Source organism: Diceros bicornis, chromosome 2 (assembly GCF_020826845.1).
Source record: "Diceros bicornis minor isolate mBicDic1 chromosome 2, mDicBic1.mat.cur, whole genome shotgun sequence".
NCBI classification, from domain to species: Eukaryota; Metazoa; Chordata; class Mammalia; order Perissodactyla; family Rhinocerotidae; genus Diceros; species Diceros bicornis.
Window position 1 is genome coordinate 80,987,072 of NC_080741.1, and position 27,357 is coordinate 81,014,428.

A 27,357-nucleotide genomic window follows, 5' to 3' on the forward strand; every position below is an offset into this window, starting at 1 on the left:
CTGCCGTGCCACTGCTGGGACTAAGGACAGGGTCGAGGAAAACAGATACTTACAACTGAAAGCAGGGCCTTACAGATCTTTTGTCTTTTTTCAGGCATCCCTCAGCCCACGAGTACTACGATCCAAACGACTACATTGGAGGCATCCATCAGGAGATGGACAGGGAGGAACTGGAGCTGGAGGTATGAAGAACGTCCTTGTCTCATTTTAGGAGTCATTATCAAGACTAATAAGTTCTCTATAAGCATAAATTTAGTTTATGGATGCTCATGAAATATCCACTTTTAGTGGATTTCTTTAAAGAACTACTTTTACTCATGCCCTTTGAAAGGCACATTGAGCTTTTACTACCCCCCTCCACGATAGAGCTTAATGATCAGATCCCAAGGCAGAAATTTAGGGTTTTTTATTTAAATTACTTAAAAGGTAGGGTAGTAAGCCCTTTTCTGGATTTTTGAATTCACATAATCTATTCCTGCCAAGTTCTAAAATCCGTGCATTCTTGTAATTACTGAAAGCTTCCTCACCTTTCTGCTCTTTAAGTCATCACTATTTTTTACTCAGGGCAGATGCTCAAGAACAGGTAGATAAATTATTAAAGTGGATGGAGGGCCGGCCCCGTGGCTTAGCGGTTAAGTGCACGTGCTCCACTGCTGGCGGCCCGGGTTCGGATCCTGGGCGCGCACCGACACACCCCTTCTCCGGCCATGCTGAGGCCGCGTCCCACATACAGCAACTAGAAGGATGTGCAGCTATGACATACAACTGTCTACTGGGGCTTTGGGGGAAAAAAAATAAATAAATAAAATTATAAAAATTATAAAGTGGATGGAAGCCCACGCCCAACAAAAAAAAAAGGTTTGCCCACTGATTCACTTGCGAAAAGTTTTCTAACACTGATTTTGAAGAAATTAAGCAAATATATAACTCTCCTCAAGTGTTATTTGAGGCCAGAATGACTCAAGATTCTAGATGCTGTATGTCAAATTGACCTCTAAGTTTTAAAATATTCAGAGGACACCAGTTCACAGAGTTCTAGTCCTCATTTTCCTTTTAATAAGAGTGATAGAAAATAGAGAAAAATCAACTTTCAAGATGTATTTATTTATACTTTGGGAAAACACTTTCATATTTTAATGTGTTTTCAAAAATACGAGAGCGTTTTTTGAAGCTGATTTTACAGAATAGGGTAATAGGGCACCTTTTAAAAAGATACTTGATATTAAAGGGTAAACCCATTGGCACAATCAGAAGGTCAGCCAGGCAAAATCCACTAACATTTTATTCAATTTCATGGCCAAACACTGTGTAATCTGGGCTGCCCCACCAAAGCTTCTGAGGTTGCTGAGTTGTTAAGTGGCATTAGGTTCCTGTGTAGTGACAAAGGCAGCAGAACAGTAGAAACCAGCTGTGTTCCTCAAGTATTCCTTTAAAGTTACCAAGAGTTTTTATTCCAAAGCAGAAGATGAGGATCGATAAAAGTGTGTGAATGCCTTCACTGGCTGCTCACCTACAGCCAGATGTGGACAAATCATTGTATTTGGCACTAGAGGCATGACTGACTCGATGACATTTTTTTGAAAATCTAAATTTCTCCCTAAATGCATATGGTCTAAACTGGAATGTCAATTATTCTAACTATAAAAGCTGCTGTAGACTATTCCTGCTTGCTGTCAACCATAGACCAAAGTGCTTGCCATCCAGTAATTGCTCCAGGAAATGTAGCCTCTGCCTTTCAGAAGATTAAGGATTGTGCCTCTGATTTACAATGTCCCATCTCCCCAACTTCAGGGCTAGTTCATGAAGCAGCCAATGACTCCCCCAGGACACTAGTTTTTAAGTTAATACATGGTGTTTGCAGAAGGGGTTCCGTGATCAAATACGTTTGGGAAATGTCAGATTAAACAAAAGTAAACAGGTTTCTTTTGTAGAGGACTGGTCAGAATCTTGAATATGTTGATAAGCATGGTAAATGCCCTGGGGACAGAGTGGATACAGTAGGCAGAATTACCCAAACCTGTTTATTTGATGTAACAACTTCTCTTTGGCTAAGTACCTGTTAACATTTCCTGAGTCTAGAGTTCTCTGAAACACTTTTGGAGAGTTCTCGAGTTCTGTGGAACACTGCTTTGAAAGAAGGGCTATTTAATAATCTTTATATGACACCATTGCTTTTTGATGATCATTGTAACTATGACAAACTAGAGGTCTTTAAAAACCTATCAAATATCTCAGGAGCTAGATTTATGGAGTAGTGTGTAGACTTTGTAAGTCTTTGGTATTTAGTTAAACTTGACTTTATAGCAGTGGGTTCTTTAGTTCTATTTCAGTTTCTAACACCTGTAAGAATCTGATGGAAGCTATGGTCTCTCCCTGGAAGAATGCTCCTGTCTATAAGAGCTTGCATATAGTTTCTGGAGGGTCATAGAGCTCCCACAATATCTAATCAGTTTGGCCCATTCTGCCTTACAACTTTTTTGTTATATCTGAATACCACTAGAACCATTGTTTTATTTCTGTTTTCCTTTAACTCAACTCATTTAAACTAAGGTAAATTTTGTTTAAAGGAAATGCTGTATTACTGCCTCAGGCAGAAAAGCAGCATCAACTGCCATCCACAGAAGGTGCTGTACAATAAATGCAGTGGACACAAGGCAGTGTTATTAAATCCTGGTGTCTGTCGCTGGTGCCTGCTGAGGGCTGGGAGCCTGGGGCCAGTTCTCTCCACTACCTCCTGCCCTCTTTCTCTTTTTCTCAGGAGATTGGCTAATATTAAAGAAGTGTTAAGACTAGCCTAAACTGAGTTTTAAAGGACGTAACTTTCTCAGTGTGAACTACCTGAGAGCATCTTGCTTTTGGGAGGAGGAGCCACTCTAACACAGTTCCCTAAAACCTTGTTATTCAAAGTGTGGTCTAGGGACCTGTGCAGTATCACCTGGGAGATTGTGAGAAATGCAGAATCTTGGCCCTCAGACTTACAGAATCAGAATCTGCATTTTAACAAGATCCCCAGGTGCCTCGGCACACATTAAAGTCGAAGGGGCCCTGACCTAGAGGCCATGGGGTCAGGTAAACAAGTCCAGGGTTCCATTTGCTCTTGTTGTCCTGGGTCATGCCAGCAAGGCTTTGGTTGTGCGTTTTGTTCACTATAGTGTAAAGATGTTCCTCCAAGTCTCTAATATCCACACTGTCCATGCAGAGTGAAGTCATATGGACTAGAAGTGACGGAGCCCATGTAGACATGTGAAACTGTGCTAAGACTTCTTTTTATGAATAACAAGCAGAGGCAAAGGATCCAAGTGTTTAGAAAATTAGTCAAGTATGTTAATTTAGACCTTTGATGCCATGAGACTTGACATCCATGCTTATTTTCATTTCTACTCACCAGCTTTTACTGAGCATCAATTATGTTAAATACACTGTTTGGCACTAGAAATGCAAAATCAGGAAGTCACCATCCTGCCTGCTCTTAAGGACTTCATATTCCTTGAGGTTCATAAGCCATTAGATCATTAGACGTGAGCTTTTCATCTCCTAGAAAACCAAAATATGGCCATTCTCCATCTCTAGCTCTTTTGAAGAGTTATCACATAGTACCATGAGTTCATACCAGGCAGGAAGGCTGCTTTCACATCTGGACTTTTGTCCATAGCAGTTGAGATGTCCCCAGGTTATTTCTGTTACCCAAGCACCATCTCATAAAGTGAACCTGGTGGTTTTGGATGAACAGCCCGTCCAAAGTTCCAAGGTGAAGACTCAGGTAGAATCTTCCTGAAGCTTGCTGCAGCTGCTCACCAGGAGAGAATCTCCAGTAGACAACAGTATCTGTACCTCCAGTGTTGTTCTGTTTCGGAGGTCTGTCTTTGGAAGGTAGGCTGGGCAGTTCAAGAAGGTTAATAAAAAACCCCACTGCTGGAACTGAGTTTCCTAAAGCGGACCCAGTTTTCAGGGAGTCTCGCACATCCCTGTCTTACCTGCTTCCTACAAGATTTCTTAGCACAGTCAACAGTCTGTCTCTGGTAGGTTCCATCTGTTTTATTCCCCCTCTCTGGGGTTGGATTACAGAAGGAACAGGCTTGTTTTGAGTAAGGGGTCCAATCTCAACACACCGCTCATCACTGAAGTTGAATTAGATCAATGTCTGTACCTTCTGAAAAATAACTAGTTCCATGGATGTTATATAGGAGGAAAATATGAGTGTGTTGGGATATTATTGAAGCAAATACACAGAGAAAAACAGATGTTCTCTCTCGTAAAGCACACAAAATGATCATATTTAGGTAAGTGTCAAATCCCTGTTATTGTGAAACTACTTAGAGTTAAAAGGAGTATACCCACGGGTTGAGCAGCCAAATAATTACCCATAAATTTTCAGGTACTGAACACCTGGCTCTAGATCTTCCTGTAGGCAATTAAGAAAGAAAATAGATGTCTGAAGAAGGCTTTTTCCTTAATCTGTTGTTTTAATTTCCCAGTTGATTCATCAGTAGCATCCTAGCCAAGCTGTGAAGCTACCATCACCTATGTTGTGTTCTGATGATGTAATTCTGAGACCAGAAAAGAAAGGAAAGCTACAATTCAACAGGGAGACTAAAATGATCTTCAGACTTCGTTTCATAGAGTAACCTAAGTAGATCACAAGGGAGTTGGAACTGTCCTGGAGATAATATAGGATGCCCCAGCCAATTTAAATGGTTTTCTTTAGCCTTTAAGGCAGAGCACAAGGGCTCCTCCAGGGAACCTTCCCTGGTCAGCCCTGCCCTCACTGAGTCGGCCTCCTCACCACTCTCCCACTGTCGTCAGGACTTGACTATTCTTTGTCCTACCACCTGCTCTTAGCTCAGCCTGCACAGCACTTCCCCCAGATCCTAGCATAGCTCAGCCTGGCTCAGTCTTTTGTCCAAATGTCACCTCCAGAAAAGTTTCCCTACCACTCTGTCTAAAACACTCCTCCCCCAATGGTGCCACGTCCTACTTAATGTGTAGCTCCCCCACTACAAGCTCCATGAGACCTGGGCTCTTGTCTAACTCGTTCACTGTTATAGTCCTCCTGCCTAGACAGTGTCTGACATGTAGCAGACACCCGATAAACACTTGTTGAATGAAGGGATAAGTGTCTTATTACCCTGTCTCAAATTTAAGGTCCTTCATTGAAGGAAAATGCAGTCTTTTTAGAGACATCTCTACATCCTACAGAGTGTCATGCATAGATACAGAAAGTGTTGAGGTAATGTAAAGAAATATGCCCAGTAGTCCTGGACTGCTAAGGTAAAGAGTTATGCTTCAGTAACTAGTCTTCCTACAAGTGGATAAGCCATTGAAATGAGTCTTTGGGATGCCCTCTGATTAAAGCAGCTGACATTGAAACAGAAAGCTTGAATCACCAAGGTGGAATGGCCACCTTAATTCTCTTAATTGAACTGTCTTTTCAATTTCATCTGAAATGTCAGGCTTAGCCGTTCATTTTTATCCAACAGTCCATCTAGACCAGTAAGCAACAGGACACCAATGGTGGGGGGAGCGGTAATCCAGATAATGCTAATACATTATTCATAACTGTTTGATTACTGGTCTTCTTTGAAATCTTATCTCCATCATCACAGACAGATATGTATTGATAACCTCTGTGCTTTCAGTGATGTGCTCAATTACGTAAGGTTCTGCCTCTAGCTCAGAATCAGAATGAAATGTTGAGAATGTACAAACCACCCAATAAGTTCGAGGAATTGTAATCTCCATTGAGCCCCAAAATCCTGTGTCTGGTCCTAAAATTGTAGAATAGCTGAGAAGTTTCAGAGAAAAGTGACTTTCCCAAGGCAACCTGGCTTGTTAATGGCAGAGCCCAGCTTATTTTTCATTTGGATCTTGAGTCTGCCTTGGGATCTCAGGCTCATTCATTCAGTTTTATTAGGTACCTACTGTGCACAGTATATAAGGCTAGACACTGCTTTTACTGCACAATTCACTATTCAACTATTATTGCCTTATCTTCTTTATGAGCAAGCAAGGTAAAACCCAAATCTATACAGATCCCAAGACAGCAGCAGCTCTTACATTGTTATGTTCCAAGAGCTTCTGAAAACCTTTTATGGTTCACTCTTTGCTTAACTATAAGCAACCAGGCTATCTCTGTGATGTTGATCCATCCTTTGAAATTGAGTGACCACAGCTAAGTCATACTATATACCTTCTACATGAAACTTGTCCAGCTTTTGTTTAGAGTTCGTAAGAAGATCCAGGTAACACACCATCCTGTCTCACATCAATGTCAAGTACAAACCTGGAGTAAACTCCAGAATACCATTTGCTTTATTATTACATGAAATGTGCTTTATCAGCATCTGTTCATCCACTAACACTCATCCTTTATTAAAACCAGCCCTTTTGCAAGATAGAAAGCTGCTTCCAGAAGACTGCCCTTAAACTAGAATTACACTCCCATTCTTAAGTCTGTTTCAAAGATCAAGTCCTAAAATTTTGCTTCACAGCCAAGTGGAATTAGCGGTGAAGAATGAAGAGAAAGCTTTGATGTACTGAGGGTAGGTATTGCAGATTAGAGTCGGCTCCCCCTATGCCCTGCCCTGACACACAGTGTGTGCCTCATGCTGGAGCCAGGCCTGGGCTTCCCATCCACATCAAGGATGGAATTTGGCCTTTCCAGTATTTCAGTCAAATCCAGCCAAAGTGAGACTGTGACTGTCCCCATGACAGTCAGTCCTGGGAGGATTTGCAATGGGATTTAAAGGCTAAATGCAGTGTTGGGCTCTACATCATTCTGCTATAAGGGAGAGAGCATGTATGCTCAAAATATCAGTAACTGGAAACAGACCTGGCAATGAGAACCCCTTCTCTCCCATGCAAAAATGTCATAAAGTTTAACCATCATGTATTGTGTGTAACATAATTCCAAACAGTATTTATGAGGAATCTATTACTAATTTGCTAACCACATGTGGGATTAATGGCACCATATAAGTAAGGAAAGCATATGATATGGTCCTTGATTCAATTATTGGTGATTCAGGTGAAAATATTTTAAAGTGACAAATGTTTTAGGATGTCTTCCATTCCAGCCTGACATTTTGTTCTAAGGAAGTTTTTTCCTTGGTTATAAAAGTAATACAGGTTTATTGTAAGAAATTGGCAGATTCAGAAGGCAAAAGTACAGAAAAAAAATCAGCCCACCAGTAGCAACATGAACAAATGTCCACATTTATAGCTTAATCGTTCTCCAAATATCTGTCAATCAAAATATTGATCAAAAAATAGAGTATAAATGCTTTTCATGTTAGGTTTTTATCAAAATCATTTACTAAGCCCTTTAGATATCAGATCACCTACATTTTTGGTACTATGCCAAATAAATGTAATCCCTTTTTACATAGCAGACCTTCAGCTGTCACGTTCCTTATGAGTCTTTCCTCCAGTTCACATTCCTTTTTCCTACTTGGATACCCCTAGTACATTCTGCTGTTCTTTTCCAAGACATGATTTCCAGACTTTTCACCTTCCTGGGTTCTCAAATGGAGCCCTCAATTCTAGATGTTTATTATAAAGTCATGTTTTCACTGTAAATAGTGAAAAACCACGAGGACCAGGTTGTCCGGGTGGTTTAATTACCAACATGACCAATATGTGGTTTTACTGTGTGTGACTACATAGCTCACCCCATATATAGCTTGCCCCTTGAGTTCAGCAATACCTGAACCACTCTACAACTTGGTCAGTGAGACATGTCTGCTAATCTTGCCCTTGGTTATCATGACAATGCCCAACTGCTATAGAAGTTCCTAGTTCCTAAACATTCCTCTCAATTTCTGTACTTACTCCCTTACAACCACACTTTGAAGCACACTTTGAGTGGTATTGGAATAAAGCCCAGTGGAACTGTGATATCATTTGTACTCAAGAGATATTCATCTTGGTGGTCGATTATTCAGAAAAAGCTATAACCTGTATTATATTTTTAATTCTGTTAAAAGTAATATCACAACATTTACAGTCTTACTCATTTCTCTGCCTACAACCTTTCCAGTTCTCTCTCTCTCTGCTTTGGTTGCACATGGACCTGTTCCAGAAGCACTGGCTTCCACCATGATAGCACAGGGCTCCATGGCAGCATTTGGGCGGCAGTTGTGCAGTTGGACCCAAACAATCATGAAATTCCACTGATTCACACTAACTGTGAGGAAGCGCCAAAACAGAGAAAGTCTTTCCTTGTACCCATAACCAATTCAAGTGTAACCTGAGAGAGGGACTTGTTTGAAACATAAGAGGATGATGTGTGACTAGTATATTTGTGGTATGCAAAATGGTCATTCCAAAGTATTTGGAAAGAATTTGCCCTCATGGTTAAATATGGCCCGTAAATTCATTCTCCCTCTATTTGCTTAATCTGTTTCTCAAAACATGAGGAAAGAAATTTCCATCCAACTCAACTAAATTATCAGAAATTAATGGGATTTCATTTCATGAAAATTTGCCATATTGCTAAAGCTGTCATCAGGAAGTCATTGAATTAATTAACATATCAATGTTCAGAATATAAAATAATCTTATTGAGGGGGGCGTGTGAAATGTACCCACTCCGCTACAAACAACTTCTGGGACTTGAGGCGAGTAACCATACCTGCACGTGATTAACTACTACCATTTTCGGTGGACTTTTGTGGGCCAGGCACTGTGCTGAGAGCTCTGCATGCGTCATCTGAGTGACTCTTCACCCTGCCTGAGGTGGCAGGATGACATTTACTCGTGAGGAGACAGGCTTAGATATAGTAATAAGTCCATGATGAAGCTGCTAGAAAGAGGTAGAGTTGGGATCTGAACATAGGTCCCTACTCTTCACCACCATATCACACTCCATACGTGAGCCAGAAAGACTGCTGAAAATAGTCCGATTGTGGCAGTCCTCACCAAAAACTTTTTCATGGGTTCCCATGATGTTGAAATAAAATCGGAGCTCCCACCTCCCTCTTCCTTGTACACAGGACTTGGGCATTACTGGCCCAGGGCCTTTGCACCTGCTGCTGTTCTGCCTGAAAAGTGTCCATGGTGTTGGGCACCCTGCCTTTCACGGGAGAGGGTTCGGGAAGTATCTGCTACGTAACCACTTTGAGCTCTGCCACAAAGACAACTGTATCCTCACTGTGCTCAGAGAAGAGCCTGGAGAAAGGAAATGGTCCCCAGAGACAGTGGCTCAAAGACCCCATCTCAGAGCCCCTCCACCCTCCTGGCTGGCAAGCAGATGACACTAAAACCAGACCAAGGGATCTCGTGCTACTACCAGGTGGCCCTTCAGATAGGCCTGCAGCTCAGTACTGCAGAATCCTTCATGGATAGTTGGCATTGTGGTTGGAGAGGCCAGTCTGGTATGCAGAGAACCTGTAGGTGGAGAGAACCACAGAACTTCCTCCCGAGGCTCCAACAATTTTCAGAGTTCTGACTTCATTCTGAAGTGTAGACTAATTGGCAAATCCACTGGTGTTCCCTGTGCTCATGTGTCCCGCATTTGGGCTCACTTTGCTTTTATCTTATTTAATTTGCAATAATAGCAGCTGAAACTAATTTCTTGACTATAAATATCACAGCTGTTGTGGAAAGCATTAATTGCACACTATCACGTTTCCCTCCTCTCTTGTATCAATTTATGTGTAATCTGTTTGCAAGTTCTATTACTGTGAATATTAAGGGAATGCAACGTGAAATAATCTAACCAAACGTATTGGAAACATTTGTACTGAAATGGCTGGATGATTCGGGGTATGGGAATATTCTTGTTTGTGGCAGACATTGAAAGAATGCTTTTTAAAAGCCCTGCCCCAGAAGTCTTGACACTGAGTGAAATATAGGTAATTTTTCTTTTGGGAGATCAATAAAATAACTATTTTCAAAATGACTTTATATTGACTGAAAGGTCAGAAATGCCCTGGGCATTGATCCCATGTCCATAATCACTTTTTGTTTAGTAAGTTAACTGCTCTACACAGTCAAATGCAAAGAAATCCAGTTCATCATGGAAACAAAATATTTTTGAAGCATTTGCCGTCCTCCCAGCTCTCACTGCCTGCTGGAGTCTCACTGGGACCACCCTTTCTTTGTCTAGGAAGTGGATCTCTACAGAATGAACAGCCAGGACAAGCTGGGCCTCACCGTGTGCTACCGGACAGATGATGAAGATGACATTGGGATTTACATAAGTGAGGTATGAAGGCTAATTTCTTATAACTATCACATCAAGACCAAAGGTTGTTTTTTTTTCTTTGATGTGTTAACCATAACTCTGGCTCATTGAGAAGTCTTGGGAAAGACACAGACAAATTTCTTTGTCCCCTTCATCACACTCCATGGAGTTACATCTTTACATGGGGGTTAAGTTCTAATGGCAACACAAAATTACCCCCGAGAATCTGCCTGCAAATCAGCCATAAAATGGAACCATTTACATGGTTTTGTGTTTTCAACCCCGAGGGAACAGCTGATTCACATTTTCCATCTCATGTTCATTGAATAGGATGGTGGATGGAATCATTTACACTTTTTCAAGTGTTTCTTTATCTCTTTCTTTTTTTTTCTTTTGGTGGAGTGTGTATAGTTGAATTCATGTAAGTTAAATGCAACTTGCAAGTACATAGATGGAAGATGTTTTGATCTTCCTAAAGACAATGCAAAGCAACTAGTGGATACTAATGGATACTTTACCATGCACTCCTATCCTTGTAAGCACATAAACCCAATTTTGTCAGGAAATAAAATCTGTCTCTATGGAATGAACCAAGGGATGTGTCTACTAGGCCTAATAATTATCCCTTTGGATGTATAAGCTTAAGTTGATCCATCATTGCTGCATTTTAGGGCCCCTCCCATATTGAGTCCCACTTGTCTCAATTATGACATGTCATTTTTAAAGTTGTTTTCCAAAATTTAGTATAAGCATTTGGTAAAATAATCAAGCTATGGTTGCTAGTCAACATAATGAAGGGGTACCCTTTAACCTGTTCTACATCACACTTTTCTTACTAAACCAAGTGGGCTCGCCTCCTGGTGAGTTAAATAAGGCTCTACACCAGTGGGAGTTGTCTCACAAAGTAAAGTGTATTTGCAGCAAATAGGAGGCCATGAGGAATCATTTCCAAATTCATGGCGTCCCTGGACAAAGGGAAGCAGGAACTTTTATTTTGGATGGGGAATGAATATTGGAAAGGGTATTTTTTGGGTATTGGCTTGCACAGGCTCAGGAGAACATGCTTCCACATAATGAGGCCTAAGCTCCTCCTGGAGAGATCTTAGCATTAAAAATAAGGCAAAGGTCATGAGCGTAGCTCTTGTGGCAAGGCTTGGTCAGTGTCAGGATGGTTGGTGGTTACATCTCCTTAACATACAAAGGAAAAGAAACAACTTTGGAAAACAGTTAATTGCTTCCAAACCCACCTTTGAGTTTCTCGAGGCGCCTAGTCAGTCGGTGACACTTTTGATTTTCATTACTGTGCATGGAACAAAAGTCAGCTGTGCCTCTCCATCCCCTAAGTCAGCAGTCTCTGCACACTGCTGTGTAACAGGGTTGTCACACAGGAATCCAAGAACATCCCCCAGAAACAGCTTGGAAACAGATGAATCCATGTTTGTCTCTCCTTGCAGGTACTAAGTCTCGTTTATTTCTGTGCAAAACAAAAACAGAGGGATGAGCATGACTATGTTAGCGCCTTTGGAAAGTGATGTCGTTTGTTTTCATGCATGTCTGAGTTATCCACTCAGTGCTGAGATGTCTGCTGTATGTTTCAGATCGACCCTAACAGCATCGCGGCCAAGGATGGGCGCATCCGAGAAGGAGACCGCATTATCCAGGTAGGTCAGCTTCTGACCTGTGGCCTTGCCCTCTGCCTATCACTAAACAACAAACTAGTTTTAATAATAGCTTGAGGGTCGACAATGCAGAAGAAGTTAAAGAACACGGATCCCTAAATCAGATGTGTAGTGAGGTGAGACAAGTTGAATGAATGAATGAAGCACAAGCTCTAGAAAATAACACGCAACAGGGAGTGGTGAGGACTGAGACAAACTGGAGAAAGAACGCCCCCTCTAAGGAGGGCAGCTGCCCCAGCACCTTACAGAATATGAGCCAGCTCTCCTCCCTGTCTTTAATTCTCTTTGAGTCAAAGACAACACACCATTGGGCCAAATCAGGCCAACAGTTTGCAACGTGAACCAGAATAAATCTCATTTTAGATTTCTCTGCAGGATTAACTTTGGACCAAGTATTTCAAGTTTGCTCTTGTCCTGAAAATGGGAATATCTTTGGCAAATTCAGTAAAATGGATTGCAAAGTGTTTTAAATTTCATGGCTCCGTATTTAACTGTTTTGTGGAATGGGTTCTAAGAGTAGTTTCTTTACCTTAAGCCTTGTTGCTCTTTCAAGTCAAAATGAGACACTTTGTTTCACTTTCAGCTACAGTCTTTTTTAATCTCACAGAAATTGAGAGTCTTCTGTTCACTGTGTCCTACAAGGCTTAGCTTCTGCCTCTTCTCATTTCTAATCCACTGTTTATTCACTATGAGTAATTTTTGTTTCTTTTTCCATTGCTTATTCTACATTTCCCCAGACTCCAACCCAAACCTCAGCTGCTCAGGGTCCCTCACCTGGTGGAGTGCCCCAAACTTTCATTCTTGAAGGGTCTGGATCCTCAGCAGTACTGCCTTGTTTGGTTGCTATAGTTTTCTATTAGCATTTTCCATTGGGCATGGAAGTACTGGGTTCCTTACATGGCCCTCCCTGCCTTCACTGTGTGACAGCGACCCCATTTCCCCTGGGGAACCACGATCGATCACCCCAACCAGGGGAGTCACCCCCTTTGCTGCCTGTTGGTTCACTGGCATAAGGAGTCAAGTGGAAGGCTGACCTTTCAGCTCAGTGGGACCATCGCTGTGTCCCCTAGAGGAATCATCTGCCCTGGGACTCAGACCTCCAGACTAGCAGAGCTCAACAGTGCCAGGACAAGCAGCAGAAATCCTGCAAGGGAGTCATCAGGTGTGAGAGTGAGAGAGCCCCTCCCACTTGACCTTCTGTCCTGCCTAGAGAAGTTCAAGTGGCAAACTGGGGACACAAAAACGCCCGTATAATTCCATTTCCTTCTCAACTTTCCTCAACTTCCATAATGTTCACATCAAACCTGTCCCTTCCTTTTTTTCCCATAGTATCTGAAAATATCGATAGTCATGCCTTCATATATTCCATTTACACTCCTGCCTGAATATCACGTCTAATTAAATTGCTTAGATGTTCCCTCTTCTCAACACCGTGATTTCTCTCGGTGCTGCCATCTGGAGTCCCAGCCACTTCTGTTGACATAGCCTCCACTTTACAGTTGTCTCGTGAACTGTACCCACGGAGGCTCTCTCGTAGACCAGTCTGAGGAAGACCTTTCCTTCTGAAAATCAGCATTCTTTTCAAGCTATATGGAAACTCCATGTGCCAGCCGTGAGTGGGTGGCATATGCAGGCCCGAAACAAACAGTATAAAGTGATTTTGCAAAATTTAATTATGCTATTTTGCACACCCATCTACTTTTTTTTTTTTTTTTTAAGATTAATGGGATAGAGGTACAGAACCGTGAAGAGGCTGTGGCTCTTCTCACCAGTGAAGAAAACAAGAACTTTTCCTTGCTGATTGCAAGGCCCGAACTCCAGGTGAGCTGGCTTCCTGCACGTGAAGCTGGGTCTGTATTTCTGAAATCAATAAACCTGAGTCCATGGCCCTGCAGAACACTGCCCAAGTATTGAATCTGAACTTGAAGGCACTTTGTACCCTGAAAAGGGAATGTTTTATGTTTTTTTTTTTTTTTTTTTTTTGTGAGGAGATCAGCCCTGAGCTAACATCCGCCAATCCTCCTCGTTTTTAGCTGAGGAAGACGGCCCTGGGCTAACATCGGTGCCCATCTTCCTCCACTTTATATGGGACGCCGCCACAGCATGGCTTACCAAGCAGTGCGTCGGTGCACGCCCGGGATCCGAACCAGCGAACCCCGGGCCGCCGCAGCGGAGCGCGCGCACTTAACCGCTTGCGCCACCGGGCCGGCCCGGGAATGTTTTATGTTTTAACCACTTAAGGATGGTGTTGACATCCACTCTGGCATTTACACTGTAGGCCCAGCAGGTTCATTAATGCGGGGATCATAATGAAGGAAAAGAAGGAAACAGAATGGAAAACACAGCCAGGGTCATGACTATCAAGATGTTTGATTTTCCAAGGCCTGACAAATGTTCCAGCCTAGATCTGTGCAGATGTCATTCATAACTGCAGAGTGCAGGGAATGTACAGCATGATGATGATAGTCAATAATACCATATTGGCTACTGGAAATTTGCTGAGAGAGTAAATTTCAGTTGCTCTCCTCACCCAAAAAATGGTAACTTCTGAGGAGATGTGTTAATTAGCTTGATGGTAGTCATCATTTAACTATGTATATGTATATCAAATCATCATGATGTATACCTTAAACATAATACAATTTTTGTTTATAAAAAGAAAAACGAAAGAAACATTGATAAATAATGACTAACACTTAGTGACCACCTGATAAGTGAGTGCCAGGCCGTGTGAGGAGCACCTTACAAACAGCTAAGCCTCCCCAGAGCTTCACAAGTTACCCAGAGAGATGCGGCCAGAGAGTGACAGAGCAGAGAGGGATTCAGGGCCAAGTAATCTGACGCAGAAACCACTGGGTCATGGTAATGTTACCAAACCAAGTGGGCTCACATCCTGGTGAGTTAAATAAGAATCTACACCAGTGGACGTTGTCTCACAACACAAAGTAAAGTGTATTTGCAGCAAATAGGAGGCCATGAGGAATCATTTCCAAAGTCACGGCGTCCCCAAACAAAGGGAAGCAGGAACTTTTATTTCGGTTGGGGAATGAAGATTCAAAAGGGAGAGGCAGGTATTCGCTTGCACAGGGTTAGGAAGAGAACATGCTCCCACATAATGAGGCTTAAGCTCCTCCTGGCGAGATCTTAGTATTAAGCATAAGGCAAAGGTCATGGGCATAGCTCTTGTGGTGATGCTTGGTCAGTTTCAGGATGGTTGGTGGTTACATCTCCTTAACATACAAAGGAAAAGAAACAACTTGGGAAAACAGTTAGTTGCTTCCAAACCCACCTTTGAGTTTCTCCAGGCACCTAGTCGGTGACAGTAACTCCTTCCATGGAGGGGATCATGAACTTGTACTGGGTGGCGCTCTTGATCCACTTTAACTTGCTCTAGCCAAGTATCTGGTGGGGTAATTCTCTTTAATAATCTGGGAACAGTGCATCAAGGGTGTCTGATTCATCACAGATGGCAGCGTCCTGAGCTCACAAGGAATGCAGCAATTGTCTCATCCCAGGGTCACCAAACTTTTTCTTAAAGGGCCAAACAGTAAATGTTTGGCTATGGGGGCCATATAGTCTCTATTGCAACGGTTAGACTCTGTTGTTGTCGAGACAGGGCGTGGCTGTGTTCCAGTTAATTTTTTTTTTAACAAAACCACACAGTAGACCAGATTTGGCCCATGGGCTGTAGACCTCAGAAGCCCTGAATAGTCTGCTCTCTTACAGTCAAGGAAGAGAAGGGCCTAATAAAGTAAGAGGCCTTGCCCAAGCCAAACAGCTAGTTAGCAGACCTCTGTTTTTTTGTCAGAAGGAACTCTTTCTGCACGGAAAGTGGTTTTTCTTTGAGGCCTGCTAAACTTGTGTGTGGGCAGGGCTGGGTCTACCTGACCCCTACATAGGTGGCCTGCATGACCAAAAGTAGCTAACGTGGATGAAAGAGCTTCACCCTGCAGAAATAAAATGCGGGACACTGGCGCCTTTCCCAGACGTGGTGTAGGTGGAGGTCTCTTTAATGTGAGGATGGAGTAGTCTTCTGATGTGTAGCAAAACAGCGGGCAGATTGCATTTTGATGACTCCTGGAGGGAGCCCTAAAAATATTTTTCCCCAAGGTACTATCCTTTCTTAAAAACAATAAATAAAATGAAAGCAAAAGTAGTCTCTTCTGAGGCATACGTTGGCTTCTGCTTCTCCCCAGCTGGATGAGGGTTGGATGGACGATGACAGAAACGACTACCTGGACGACCTGCACATGGACATGCTAGAGGAGCAGCACCACCAGGCCATGCAGTTCACGGCCAGCGTGCTGCAGCAGGTAAGGCCCATGGCCAGCCCTCTGCCCTCCCTGCTCTGAGCTGGAGGAAATTCTGCTCCCTCCATCTCCCTTCCTGATGCTAGAGACCATCGGACACCCACCGTCCTGGAAGGCAGCGAGAAAACAAGTGCTTTTCTCTTGGCACACTCGTGAGCCGCAAGCTGATACTCTCCCCGCCAAGAGAGTGCTGCTTGGCTTTTAAAGTGGAGTGATAATGCCGAGGTACAGCTGACCTGATATTTGTTTGGAAAACACATGTGCCAGCATTAATGTAGATCAGAGAAAACTGAAGTCGCGTTTTCAAAAGTAAGGCAATTCCCTGTGTAACCTGAACTGCTTAGCACCGTTTTACTCCCTTCTGTGCCCCCACCGTTGTCAGAGTCGTCATAACCCACTGAGTACCTTATGAGCTAAAGAAGGCCTTATATGGAAGGCCCTAGATGCTTCCTGCTGCCCATGCCCTGGGTCATAGAATAGCTAGAATTATTCATTCAGGTAAGGTGACTATTAGCCTCATTTTACAGGTGGGAATACTGAGGATGAATGAAGCTAAGTGGCTCAACCAGGTAGTTAGCGGTAGGTCTGGCTAATTCTCTGGCCCTTGTCCTTGCCCTGATAGCGCATGTTGCTCCTCAGCCTTAGAAATGGAGAGCCTGGGGCCGCCCCGTGGCTTAGCGGTTAAGTGGGTGCGCTCCGCTGCTGGCAGCCAGGGTTCTGATCCCGGTGCGCAACGATGCACTGCTTGTCCGGCCATGCTGAGGCCGCGTCCCACATACAGCAACTAGAAGGATGGGCAACTATGACATACAACTATCTACTGGAGCTTTGGGGGACAAGTAATAAATAAAATCAAAAAAATAAATAAATGGAGAGCCTGCCCTGTCCAGAAACCTTTGTCCTACAAGGCAAGGTCACACTTGGTGGCTGCACCTTGGGCCTCCCTCACGGTGCCTGTTTGTTGTTTTCTGTTGTGTAGAAGAAGCAGGAAGAAGACGGAGGAACCACAGATACAGCCACCATCCTGTCCAACCAGCACGAGAAGGACAGTGGTGTGGGACGGACAGACGAAAGCACGCGCAACGACGAGAGCTCGGAGCAGGAGAACAATGGCGATGACGCCACCGCGTCCTCCACGCCGCTGGCCGGGCAGAGGAAGCTCACGTGCAGCCAGGACACCCTGGGCAGCGGCGACCTGCCCTTCAGCAATGAGTCCTTCGTCTCGGCCGACTGCGCCGACGCCGACTACCTGGGCATCCCCGTGGACGAGTGCGAGCGCTTCCGCGAGCTCCTGGAGCTCAAGTGCCAGGTGAAGAGCACCAGCCCCTACAGCCTGTACTACCCCAGCAGCCCCCTGGACGCCAGCAAGAGTGACCCCGAGAGCGTGGACAAGGAGCTGGAGCTGCTGAACGAGGAGCTGCGCAGCATCGAGCTGGAGTGCCTGAGCATCGTGCGCGCCCACAAAATGCAGCAGCTCAAGGAGCAGTACCGCGAGTCCTGGATGCTGCACAACAGCGGCTTCCGCAACTACAACACCAGCGTCGACGTCCGCAGACGCGAGCTCTCGGACATCACCGAGCTCCCCGAGAAATCCGACAAGGACAGCTCGAGTGCCTACAACACCGGGGAGAGCTGCCGGAGCACCCCACTCACCCTGGAAATGTCCCCCGATAACTCCTTGAGGAGAGTGGCAGAGGGCAGCAGCTGTCCAGTCAGCGAAGGGGCCGTGGGGACCTCGGAAGCTTACGGGCCGTCCGCAAAGAATCTGCTGTCCATCACGGAAGATCCCGAAGTGGGCACCCCGGACTATAGTCCTTCTCTTAAAGAGCTGGACCCCGGCCAGGCCCTGGAGAGCAAGGAGAGGAAAGCCAGCGATGGCAGCGGGAGCCCCACCCCCAGCCAGAAGCTGGGCAGCGCGTACCTGTCGCCCTTCCAGCATTCGCCCTACAAACACGCCCACATCCCGGCCCACGCCCAGCACTACCAGAGCTACATGCAGCTGATCCAGCAGAAGTCAGCCGTGGAGTACGCACAAAGCCAGATGAGCCTGGTCAGCATGTGCAAGGACCTGAACTCTGCCAGCCAGTTGGAACCGAGAATGGAGTGGAAAGTGAAGATCCGGAGCGACGGGACGCGCTACATCACCAAGAGGCCCGTGCGGGACCGCCTGCTGAGGGAGCGCGCGCTCAAGATCCGCGAGGAGCGCAGCGGCATGACCACCGACGACGACGCCATGAGCGAGATGAAGATGGGCCGGTACTGGAGCAAGGAGGAGAGGAAGCAGCACGTGGTGAAGGCCAAGGAGCAGAGGCGGAGGCGCGAGTTCATGATGCAGAGCAGGCTGGATTGCCTGAAGGAGCAGCAAGCCGCCGAGGACAGGAAGGAGATGAACATCCTTGAACTGAGCCACAAAAAGATGATGAAGAAGAGGAATAAAAAGATATTTGATAATTGGATGACAATCCAGGAACTCTTAACCCACGGCACAAAATCACCAGACGGCACTAGAGTATACAATTCCTTTTTATCAGTGACTACTGTATAATTTTCACTCTGCATTATGTACATAAAAGAGAACACTACCATTGGGGTAGAAATTCCTGCCTCGTTCAATGCGGCAAGTTTCTGTATATAAGATAAATACGGTCATCATGTTTATAGCCAAAATCGGTGAACTCTTCAACTCTGGGCGTCAGAGCTCTATTTTAAGTGGAGAAAACCACCCTTACCTATCTATCTGGGAAGGCAATGTTAACAAACAATGCTTTTTTCAAATAGCAATTATACTTTTTTACTTGTTACCTTTTACATAAAGTGTTTAAATTTCAAAAAGATCTTTTATTAAGCATACTTTCACAGAATAATTTGTTTAACCTATATTCATATAAAAAAGTTAAACACGCTTTTTTTCCTGCCAAAAACACAAATACAACTGCCAGTATGTATTTTTAATGGAACCCTATTTTAGAATGTTACTTTGCGAATGTGTTTCATATGAGTGACCATTAATATATCATTTAGGTCAAGGCTTAACTCAAAACCACCAAACTCGGCGGTTAACAATTTAATACACATAACCAAACCAGCAGCATTTAGAATTGGGAAGCATATTTAAATATTTTTCTGGTTCAAGTTCCCAAGAGAGTGTAAAGGTTGTAACAGAAAGCAAAGTATCATGCAGCTTTATGGAAGTTGAAAGCATGTTTGCAAATATTGCAGCCCATTGGAAGAATTTGCATGTACAGGAAAGTTGTGGATGGAGACGGTTTGTGGAATTTTAAGTGCTCACTGTAGTAAACCTTTGCTTTGTAGCTTTGAAGGGACAGACTTTTACAAGCAAGTTCACAAAATCATGATTAGTTATAAACATTAAGTAAAATGAAGTTAAATTATTATTTTCTATTTGATATGTTTTGAAGTGATTCCTCATTTTGCAGTGGTGCCTATAAAATAAAAGTCTTTTGCAGTGTTTATTTTTTCCTTCATTGCTTTGGAAGAATTTGAGTCTGTCAGATCATTCGGAGCCTTCATTCTGCCTGGAACCCAAAGACAGATGTAAAACCAAGGTCTGTCAGTGAAAAATAAGGACTCAAACTTACCATATAATCCTGCATTCTGACTGACTGCCTTGCAGAAAGCCTCAACCTGGCCCAATAGCCTATAAACAAGAATAACTAACTATGAGCAAGTTTATCAATCGGGGCGACGTTTACAATGAAATCTCTTTGGTTTACTGCAACCATTACTGCCTGCCAGTAATAACTAACAAACAAACATCTCTGAGTGGCCAGTCCCAACTTTCCATTTCTAAGATCCATCGGCAAATCACACAATATTTTCATAGAATAACAAAGGTCACCAAAGTGGGTGGGCTTCAAAACTGGTATCTTTCAGACTCCAACAACCCCCAGGATCCTAAACAATGAGTTTGCTACAAATTGTTCCCTAATTATAGTGTTTGTTTACACCAATTTCAGCTGTAGTACCCACTGAAAAGACAAAAAATAAAGACAGGATTAGGAAGGGTGTCATTTGCCATGATGCCAGACATTTGGTTTACTCGCTGCTCTAACTGAAATTTTGATTAAAATGACCAGGTGTTTAGGCATCTCAGACATAGATTTCTCCCACAGAACCTATTCCAACCAAAATTCCTCCTTGAGGGGCCAAAATCTTGAGACTAATTAGTGGTCACACTTGCAACAGAACAACTTACTGAAAAGAAGACGCTGAAATACTTATTCCTCACTATTAAGATGTCTGTTCATTACCTCTTCCAGAACCAGGCATTGCGAAGTTAATTACCTCTGCTACATTATTCTAATCAACCCTCCCAAGAGAAGAAGTTAATCAACCCTCCAAAGAGAAGTTTTTGCACAAGGTGGACTATTAGGGCCATGGTTTTCCAATTCTCTCCAAGGTCAACTTCCAACAGCAGTGGCTCCTTGGCTCCCAAGAGAAGCTCTCCATCCCCAGTGCTTTTACCTCATACCCTGTCTTCCTAGATAACGTTTCACAAAGAACAAACAGATCAGGTGAATTATAAATTGCTGCAAGGCAGATATAAGTGTAGCAGTTTCTTTGGGGAAATAGCTTTCCGCCCGCTGTGCGTTCTCATTAAAGGCCAGACAGATGTACATGGCGGCAAGAACCAAGAGCTCCAACCTAAACAGTCATGCGACATGGGAGTCAAGCAGAGGGGTTTCTAATCAGGGCTCCCCACGTGCCTCTGGGTTTAGGGCTCAGCCTGTGCCACTTATGAAAAAGTAGAGGGAAATAAAAAGTAACACATTCAAATCCAATTCCAGATCCTTCAAGTCCATCTTATGTTTTAAATCACTTTATCATATAAATACACTTGGTCATAATTTGCAATGTAATATGATGTTCTCTAAATCTCATTCAGCAAATCAACTCCTAAAAGGAATTGGAAGAGACCTTAGAAACATCACTTTATCAGTGAGCAGGAGACTCAAGGAGATGAGTGGCTTATAAAACTGGGATTTGAATTCAGAACGCAACACCTGTTCCCACAGCTCCTATCACCCCACCCACAGGGGAGAGGTAGCCATCATGTGCACAGTTAACTTAGATGCATTCAACCCTGTCCCCTCAGCCAAAAAACAAACACATTTCATCAGTGGACGCCCTGGAGTGAGCATAAGCCAGAAGACATGAATCTGTTATTTCTTCAATGAGTCTGAGCTCCCAAGAGCCTTAGAGTACAAGCATTTCTGAGCTGGTGGGCGAGTTGAAGGATTTTCCTGGGTAATGACGACAAGACAATTACAGCTTCTGTTCTCATTGACGTGAAACCCAAGCTCCCAGGTAAAGAGAACTTGCATTGCAACCAACAGGCCTTTCTACCCCCAAACTGCTCACACTTTTTTATTTCCTTGGCCCATTTAAGAACCTGACGGAAGCTGTGGATTCTCTCTCTCCACAGAAAAATGTACATATAATAACACAAAAAAATGGCATATAATTTTAGAGGCTTTTCATGCCCCCCCAAATCCATTCATGGACCTCCTCTAAAGGTGCAAAAACCCCAAGTTTAGACCAACTGAATATGACAACTCTATGGATTTATTTTTCAAACTATTTTTTTAGTTGCATCTTATAGCACTATTTGATTTGAATGCCCATTTTTAGTATCAAGGAATACATTTCTTTTCCCATTAGAACTATATTGTTTAAGGCAAGTAAAATTCAACACACCCCTAGTACCTACACTCTTCCAGGCATTGTGTTAATAGTTGTTTTTCTCATAGCTAAATAAATTTCAGAACAAGCACAGATTCCCAGTTCTCCATAGCACCCACTCTACTGGCCAGATGACTCAAGTTTAAACCATTTCTAGAATCCAAAGGGAAAGAAATGAAAATTTATTGATCATCCAGTGTTACATTGTCCAGTACAGTAGCCACTAGCCATAACTGCCTATTAAACACTTAAAATATGGTTGGTCTAAATTGAAATGTTCTGAGAAAATGGATTGCAAAGACTTAGTACTAAAAGAAAACTATTTTAATAATTTTTATGCATGTTGAAAGGATATTTTGTGTATGTTGGGTTAAATAATTATAATTTCATCTTTTTACTTTTTAATGGGGCTACTAGAAAAAATTTAATTATGTGTGTGGCTCACATTATATTTCCATTAGATAGCACCAATACAGAGATTATCAGGCATGTATGTGCAAAACATTTGACCTCATAATCTCACCAAATCTGTGGGGCAGTTCTGCGAGGTCGATGGCCGTATCAACAATTAAGAACCTTGCAACGGGGCTGGCCCGGTGGCACAAGCAGTTAAGTGCGCGCGCTCCGCTGCGGCGGCCCGGGGTTCACCGGTTCGGGTCCCGGGCGCGCACCGACGCAATGCTTGGCAAGCCATGCTGTGGTGGCGTCCCATATAAGTGGAGGAACATGGGCACGGATGTTAGCCCAGGGCCAGTCTTCCTCAGCAAACAGAGGAGGATTGGCAGATGTTAGCACAGGGCTGATCTCCTCACAAAAAAAAAAAAAAAAAAAACCTTGCCAGGATGATGCAGAGATGTGATTTGAATTTGCATCCACCTGATGCCAAACCCTTTCTCTTTCATCACTGTGCCGCCATCTACTTCTCAAGAAGTAACTCGAAGGCTGTTCAGGTTACGTTACTATTTGTAACATAGTCACGATTACAATAAAAGAAATTGCTTCAAAGTGATAGGCAAAAATCACTCAGTTCCCTTTGAGTTTTAAATTACAAAGTATTCCAACTCTCCTAGCAAGAACATATGACAATGCATAAAAATATAGGAATTCTGGGCACAAATTAAGCTTTTCTCTTTTAAATGAAAACAGGCATTCCCAAATAGCAAGATTCACAAATGTGATGCGGTTGGACTATACACTGCCTAGAGAATACTAGTTGGAGAACTAAGTAGGATTATAAACTGAAGTATGAAAGTTAACCAAATAATTATCTACTTGTAGCCTTAGAAGTAGGTTACACGTTACTTGTCAGCAAAATTGCCCAAAACCAAGGAAGCAAACACAATTCTGCCATAAGCAACCACAACTCCCACTTTTATTCCCGTTCCCGATTGTTTCAAGCACTTAGGACTTCTGCGGAGCATCAACTAATTAAAAAGAAATCACTAAAACTGAGGTAAGCTGCAAGAATTCTCATGGCAAACGCTGTAGTCTTCAGTTTTGATTAAATATGAATTCCTTGGGCCGGCCCAGTGGCGTAGTGGTTAAGTGTATGCGCTCTGTTGCTGGCAGCCTGGGGTTCGGATCCCGGACGAGCACCAATGCACCACTTGTCAGGCCATGCTGTGGTGGCATTCCATATAAAGTAGAGGAAGATGGGCATGGATGTTAGCCCAGGGCCAGTCTTCCTTAGCAAAAACAGGAGGATTGGCATGGATGTTAGCTCAGGGCTGATCTTCCTCACACACAAAAAAGTGAATTTTCCCCTAAAGCAGTTATAAAACAGAATGTGGTTCTTTGGGTTTCATTCAGATGGGTTTTTCTGCTTAAATGATCCATTTTTCTTTAGCTTCCAGTTTCAACTAATCCTGAGAGGGCACGGTCCAGGGGGGCACCTGATTTGCCTATAACGTGGTTTTGCCTTTCAGTGGCAGAACACTGACCTCAGTGCACTCAGCATCTTTTTAAAATGAAAAATGGGGAATTAACGATCCTTACTTCAATGGGGCTATTGCAAAGTTAAACTTGCTTACCAATTTAATGAGTCTTGCCAAAATCCTCAAAAGCCAAATGAAACTCCCTAGATCTTAGAGTCTCTCAAAAATATATTAAGTTGAATTGTGCGTTTAGTCCTCCTCCTTAGCTGCCACCCCAGACATTATAGGTTTGGTTTAGCAGTTTCAGCTCGTTTTTTTGTCCACTCAGTTTAGGGCCATAATGAGTTCCCATGGAGCTTACAGTCTAGTGGGAAAGAAAATAATAATCCAGTCATCACACAAATACTTTAAAAATGTCAAGAAGGTTAGAGTAGGGGGCAGACAAGAGAGCTAGTGCCACAGATTTCAAGGAGAGTCTCCCAAACAAGTTATGGTTGAGCTGAGAGCCAACAGATGAATGTGAGATAACTAGGCAAAGACAGTGGTTATATTCTAGGCAGAGGAAACAGCGTATGCCAAAGGCCCTGAGGTGGGAGAGACATGGCTTATTTGAAAAAAAGAGCCAATGTAGCTTGAGCTCAGAAAGCAATGGAGAAGAGAATGGTGTGTGATAAGACTGAGGAGGTAGGAAGGAGCCAAGCTGTTTACTTGACCATAACTATCCATTCTATATGGCCAACATTTATGAGCACCTAACGTGCCAGAAACTACGCTAAATGTTTTACATGTGCTAATTTGCTTAACCATAAATAGCCTATGAGATGGTTGAGATTAGTATGCAGAAGAGAAAACAAAGACTTAGGGTAGCAACTCGTTCAAAGTGAAAGAGCCGGTACATGGCTAAGGAGAAAAGTGAAACCAGTTCTTTCTAATCATACTTTATCACTGAGCTGGGCGGTAGTGTCTCCATGACAGGGGGCTTGTAAATTTTCACTCTGGGAGAGGCTCATATTTCAGCAGATACCTAATGCCTGTGTCTTAGCTCCAGCCACCATAACAAAACACTATAGTCTGGGTGGCTTAAACAACAGAAATTTATTTCTCACAGTTCTGGCAGCTGGAAGTCTAAGATCAGGGTGACAGCACAGTCAGGTTCTGGGGACAACTCTCTCTTCAGCTTATACACGGCCATCTTCTCGCTGTGTCCTCTTTCTCTTCTTCTAAGGACACTAATCCCATCACGGAGGCCCCATCATCAAGACTTCATCTAAATCTAATCATCTCCCAAAGACCCAGCCTCCAAATACCATCACACTGGGGTTTAGGGCTTCAGCATATGAATTTGGGGGGCACACAAACATTTAGTCTGTAAGAGTCTGGATAAACTATGTTGATCATTTTGTGCTCTGCCTTTTTCCAGCTCAGGGATAAATCTGTTTATAACCATGTTGCTTTCCATTTCTACGCCACTGCAGATGATAAACTTAATGAGCTTAGTCAATTTTTTTCTGCAGAGTCAACCAAATTGACCACTTGTTAGAGCACATTTCCCTATCCAGGGCTCCATCAGCCAACAGCCATCATGAACACACAGACCAGGAGCTTAGAGAGAGTTGAGTTGCCTCCTCCCTTCCTTACCAGCTAAAGCCTACAGTTCTTACCACCCCCCAAAGGAGCAGCTCATCTGATGAAATGGTCCCATCAAATGCATAATGAAGAAGGCAATTTAAGCAATTTCAGGGCCACACAGCTTCCTTGATTAGCCAGCCCTCTGAAACACCTCTCCTGAGTTGGGCCTGCTGTGTGAACCAACGCGAGTGACTCCGTATCAAAAAGGGGGGTTGTCCAACCCCCGCTGCTACCCAATCAGCTCCTCCTTCCATAAATGCTCTCCAAAGGGTCGTGGGCAGAGGCCACAAGGTTCCGAAGGCACGACGCATCCAACTCCATCAGGAAGTTTCTCAGTGCCGATGAACTGGAAGCACAGAGGAGCTAAATAAATCCTAGTTAGTTATAATTGAGGCTTTCCCATTTTCTGAGAAGCAGGGAAAAGACATTTTATTTAAGACATAGAAGGTGGGCTTCGCAAATGCCTACCATTTACCCAGAATGGACAAACAAAACCTGCCCGTTAGGTTTTAGGGCAGTCTTAAGGATAAAGGGTGTTGGGTTCTGATGGAAACATGAGTTTCTAAGACCTACCTTCAGTGTGACCTGGGCCTTGTTGTCAGCATTTGTGGACTCTGTTCCCTTAAGAACATGGGCATACCTGCTCTCTGGACTCCAAGTCAGCAATGTTTTAAGTGGTACTTTCTGGGCACAACTTATATTTGACCAATTTTTTTTTTATTGAGGTATAATTGACATACATTATATTAGTGTCAAGAGTACAACGTAATGATTTGATATTTGTATATATTGCGAAATGATCACTACAATAAGTCCAGTTAACATCCATGACCATACATAGTTACAAAATTTTTTTTCCTTGTGATGAGAACTTTTAAGATTTACTCTCTTAGCAACTTTCAAATATGCAATATAGTATTATTAACTATAGTCACCATGCTGTACATTACATCCCCATAATTTCTTTATTTTATAATTGGAAGTTTGTACCTTTTAACTCCCTTCACCCATTTCACCCAACCCACACTCCCCACCTCTGGCAACCACCACCTGTTCTCTCTATCTATAAGCTTGGTTTCTTTGATTTTTCTTTTTTTTTTAGATTCCACATATAAGGGAGATCATATAGTATTTGTCTTTGTCTCTCTGACTTATTTCACTTAGCATAACTCCCTCAAGTTCCATCCATGTTGTCACAAATGGCAAGATTGCATTCTTTTTTATGGCTGAATAATATTCTTGTTTGTGTGTGTGCACCACATTTTCTTTATTCACTCATCCATCACTGGACACTTAGGTTGTTTCCATGACTTGGCTATTGTAAAAAATGCTGCAGTGAACATAGGGTTGCAGATATCTTTTTGAGTTAGTGTTTTTATTTTCTTTGGATAAATATCCAGAAGTGGAATTGCTGGATCATATGGTAGTTCTATTTTTAAGTTTTTGAGGAACCGCCATACTCTTTTCCATAGTGGCTGCACCAATTTACCTTCTCACCAACAGTGCACAAAGGTTCCCTTTTCTCCACATCCTCACCAGCACTTATTTCTTGTCTTTTTGATAATAGCCATTCTAACGGGTGTGAGGTGATTGTGGTTTTGATGATTAGTGATGCTGAGCACCTTCCATGTGCCTGTCAGCTTTCCATATGTCTTCTTTGGAAAAATGTCTATTCAGATCCTCTGCCCATTTTTTAATTGGATTGTTTTTTGCTACTGAGTTGTATGAGTTCTTTATATATTTTGGATATTAATCCCTTATCAGATATATGAGTTGCAAATATTTTCTCCCATTCAGTAGGTTGCCTTTTCATTTTGTTGATGATTTCCTCACTCTGCGGAGGCTTTTTAGTTTGATGTAGTCCCACTTGTTGACTTTTGCTTTTGTTACCTGTGCTTTTGGCATCAAATCCCAAATATCATTGCTAAAACCAGTGTCAAGGAGCTTACCGCCTATGTTTTATTCTACGAATTTTATGG

General features: G+C 43.0%; 1 protein-coding gene and 1 long non-coding RNA gene across 3 annotated transcripts in view; one reads left to right on the plus strand and one right to left on the minus strand.

The window, feature by feature from the left end:
- The window catches only part of PDZRN3 (PDZ domain containing ring finger 3), a 230,744-nt gene extending 211,101 nt beyond the window's left edge, over positions 1-19,643 (plus strand). For both annotated transcript variants that reach the window (XM_058563691.1, XM_058563700.1), the window contains 6 exons: positions 95-182; positions 10,106-10,204; positions 11,782-11,844; positions 13,582-13,683; positions 16,059-16,175; positions 17,152-19,643. In XM_058563691.1, coding sequence (XP_058419674.1) covers positions 95-182; positions 10,106-10,204; positions 11,782-11,844; positions 13,582-13,683; positions 16,059-16,175; positions 17,152-18,717 — 2,035 coding nt within the window. In that variant the 3' untranslated portion in view covers positions 18,718-19,643. The remainder of the gene's footprint in view (positions 1-94; positions 183-10,105; positions 10,205-11,781; positions 11,845-13,581; positions 13,684-16,058; positions 16,176-17,151) is intronic.
- Positions 1-27,357, minus strand: part of LOC131419046 (uncharacterized) — a 319,591-nt gene that overhangs the window by 61,214 nt on the left and 231,020 nt on the right. Inside the window, exon 2 of the long non-coding RNA XR_009223130.1 lies at positions 11,431-11,657. This is a non-coding gene — a long non-coding RNA (uncharacterized LOC131419046). The remainder of the gene's footprint in view (positions 1-11,430; positions 11,658-27,357) is intronic.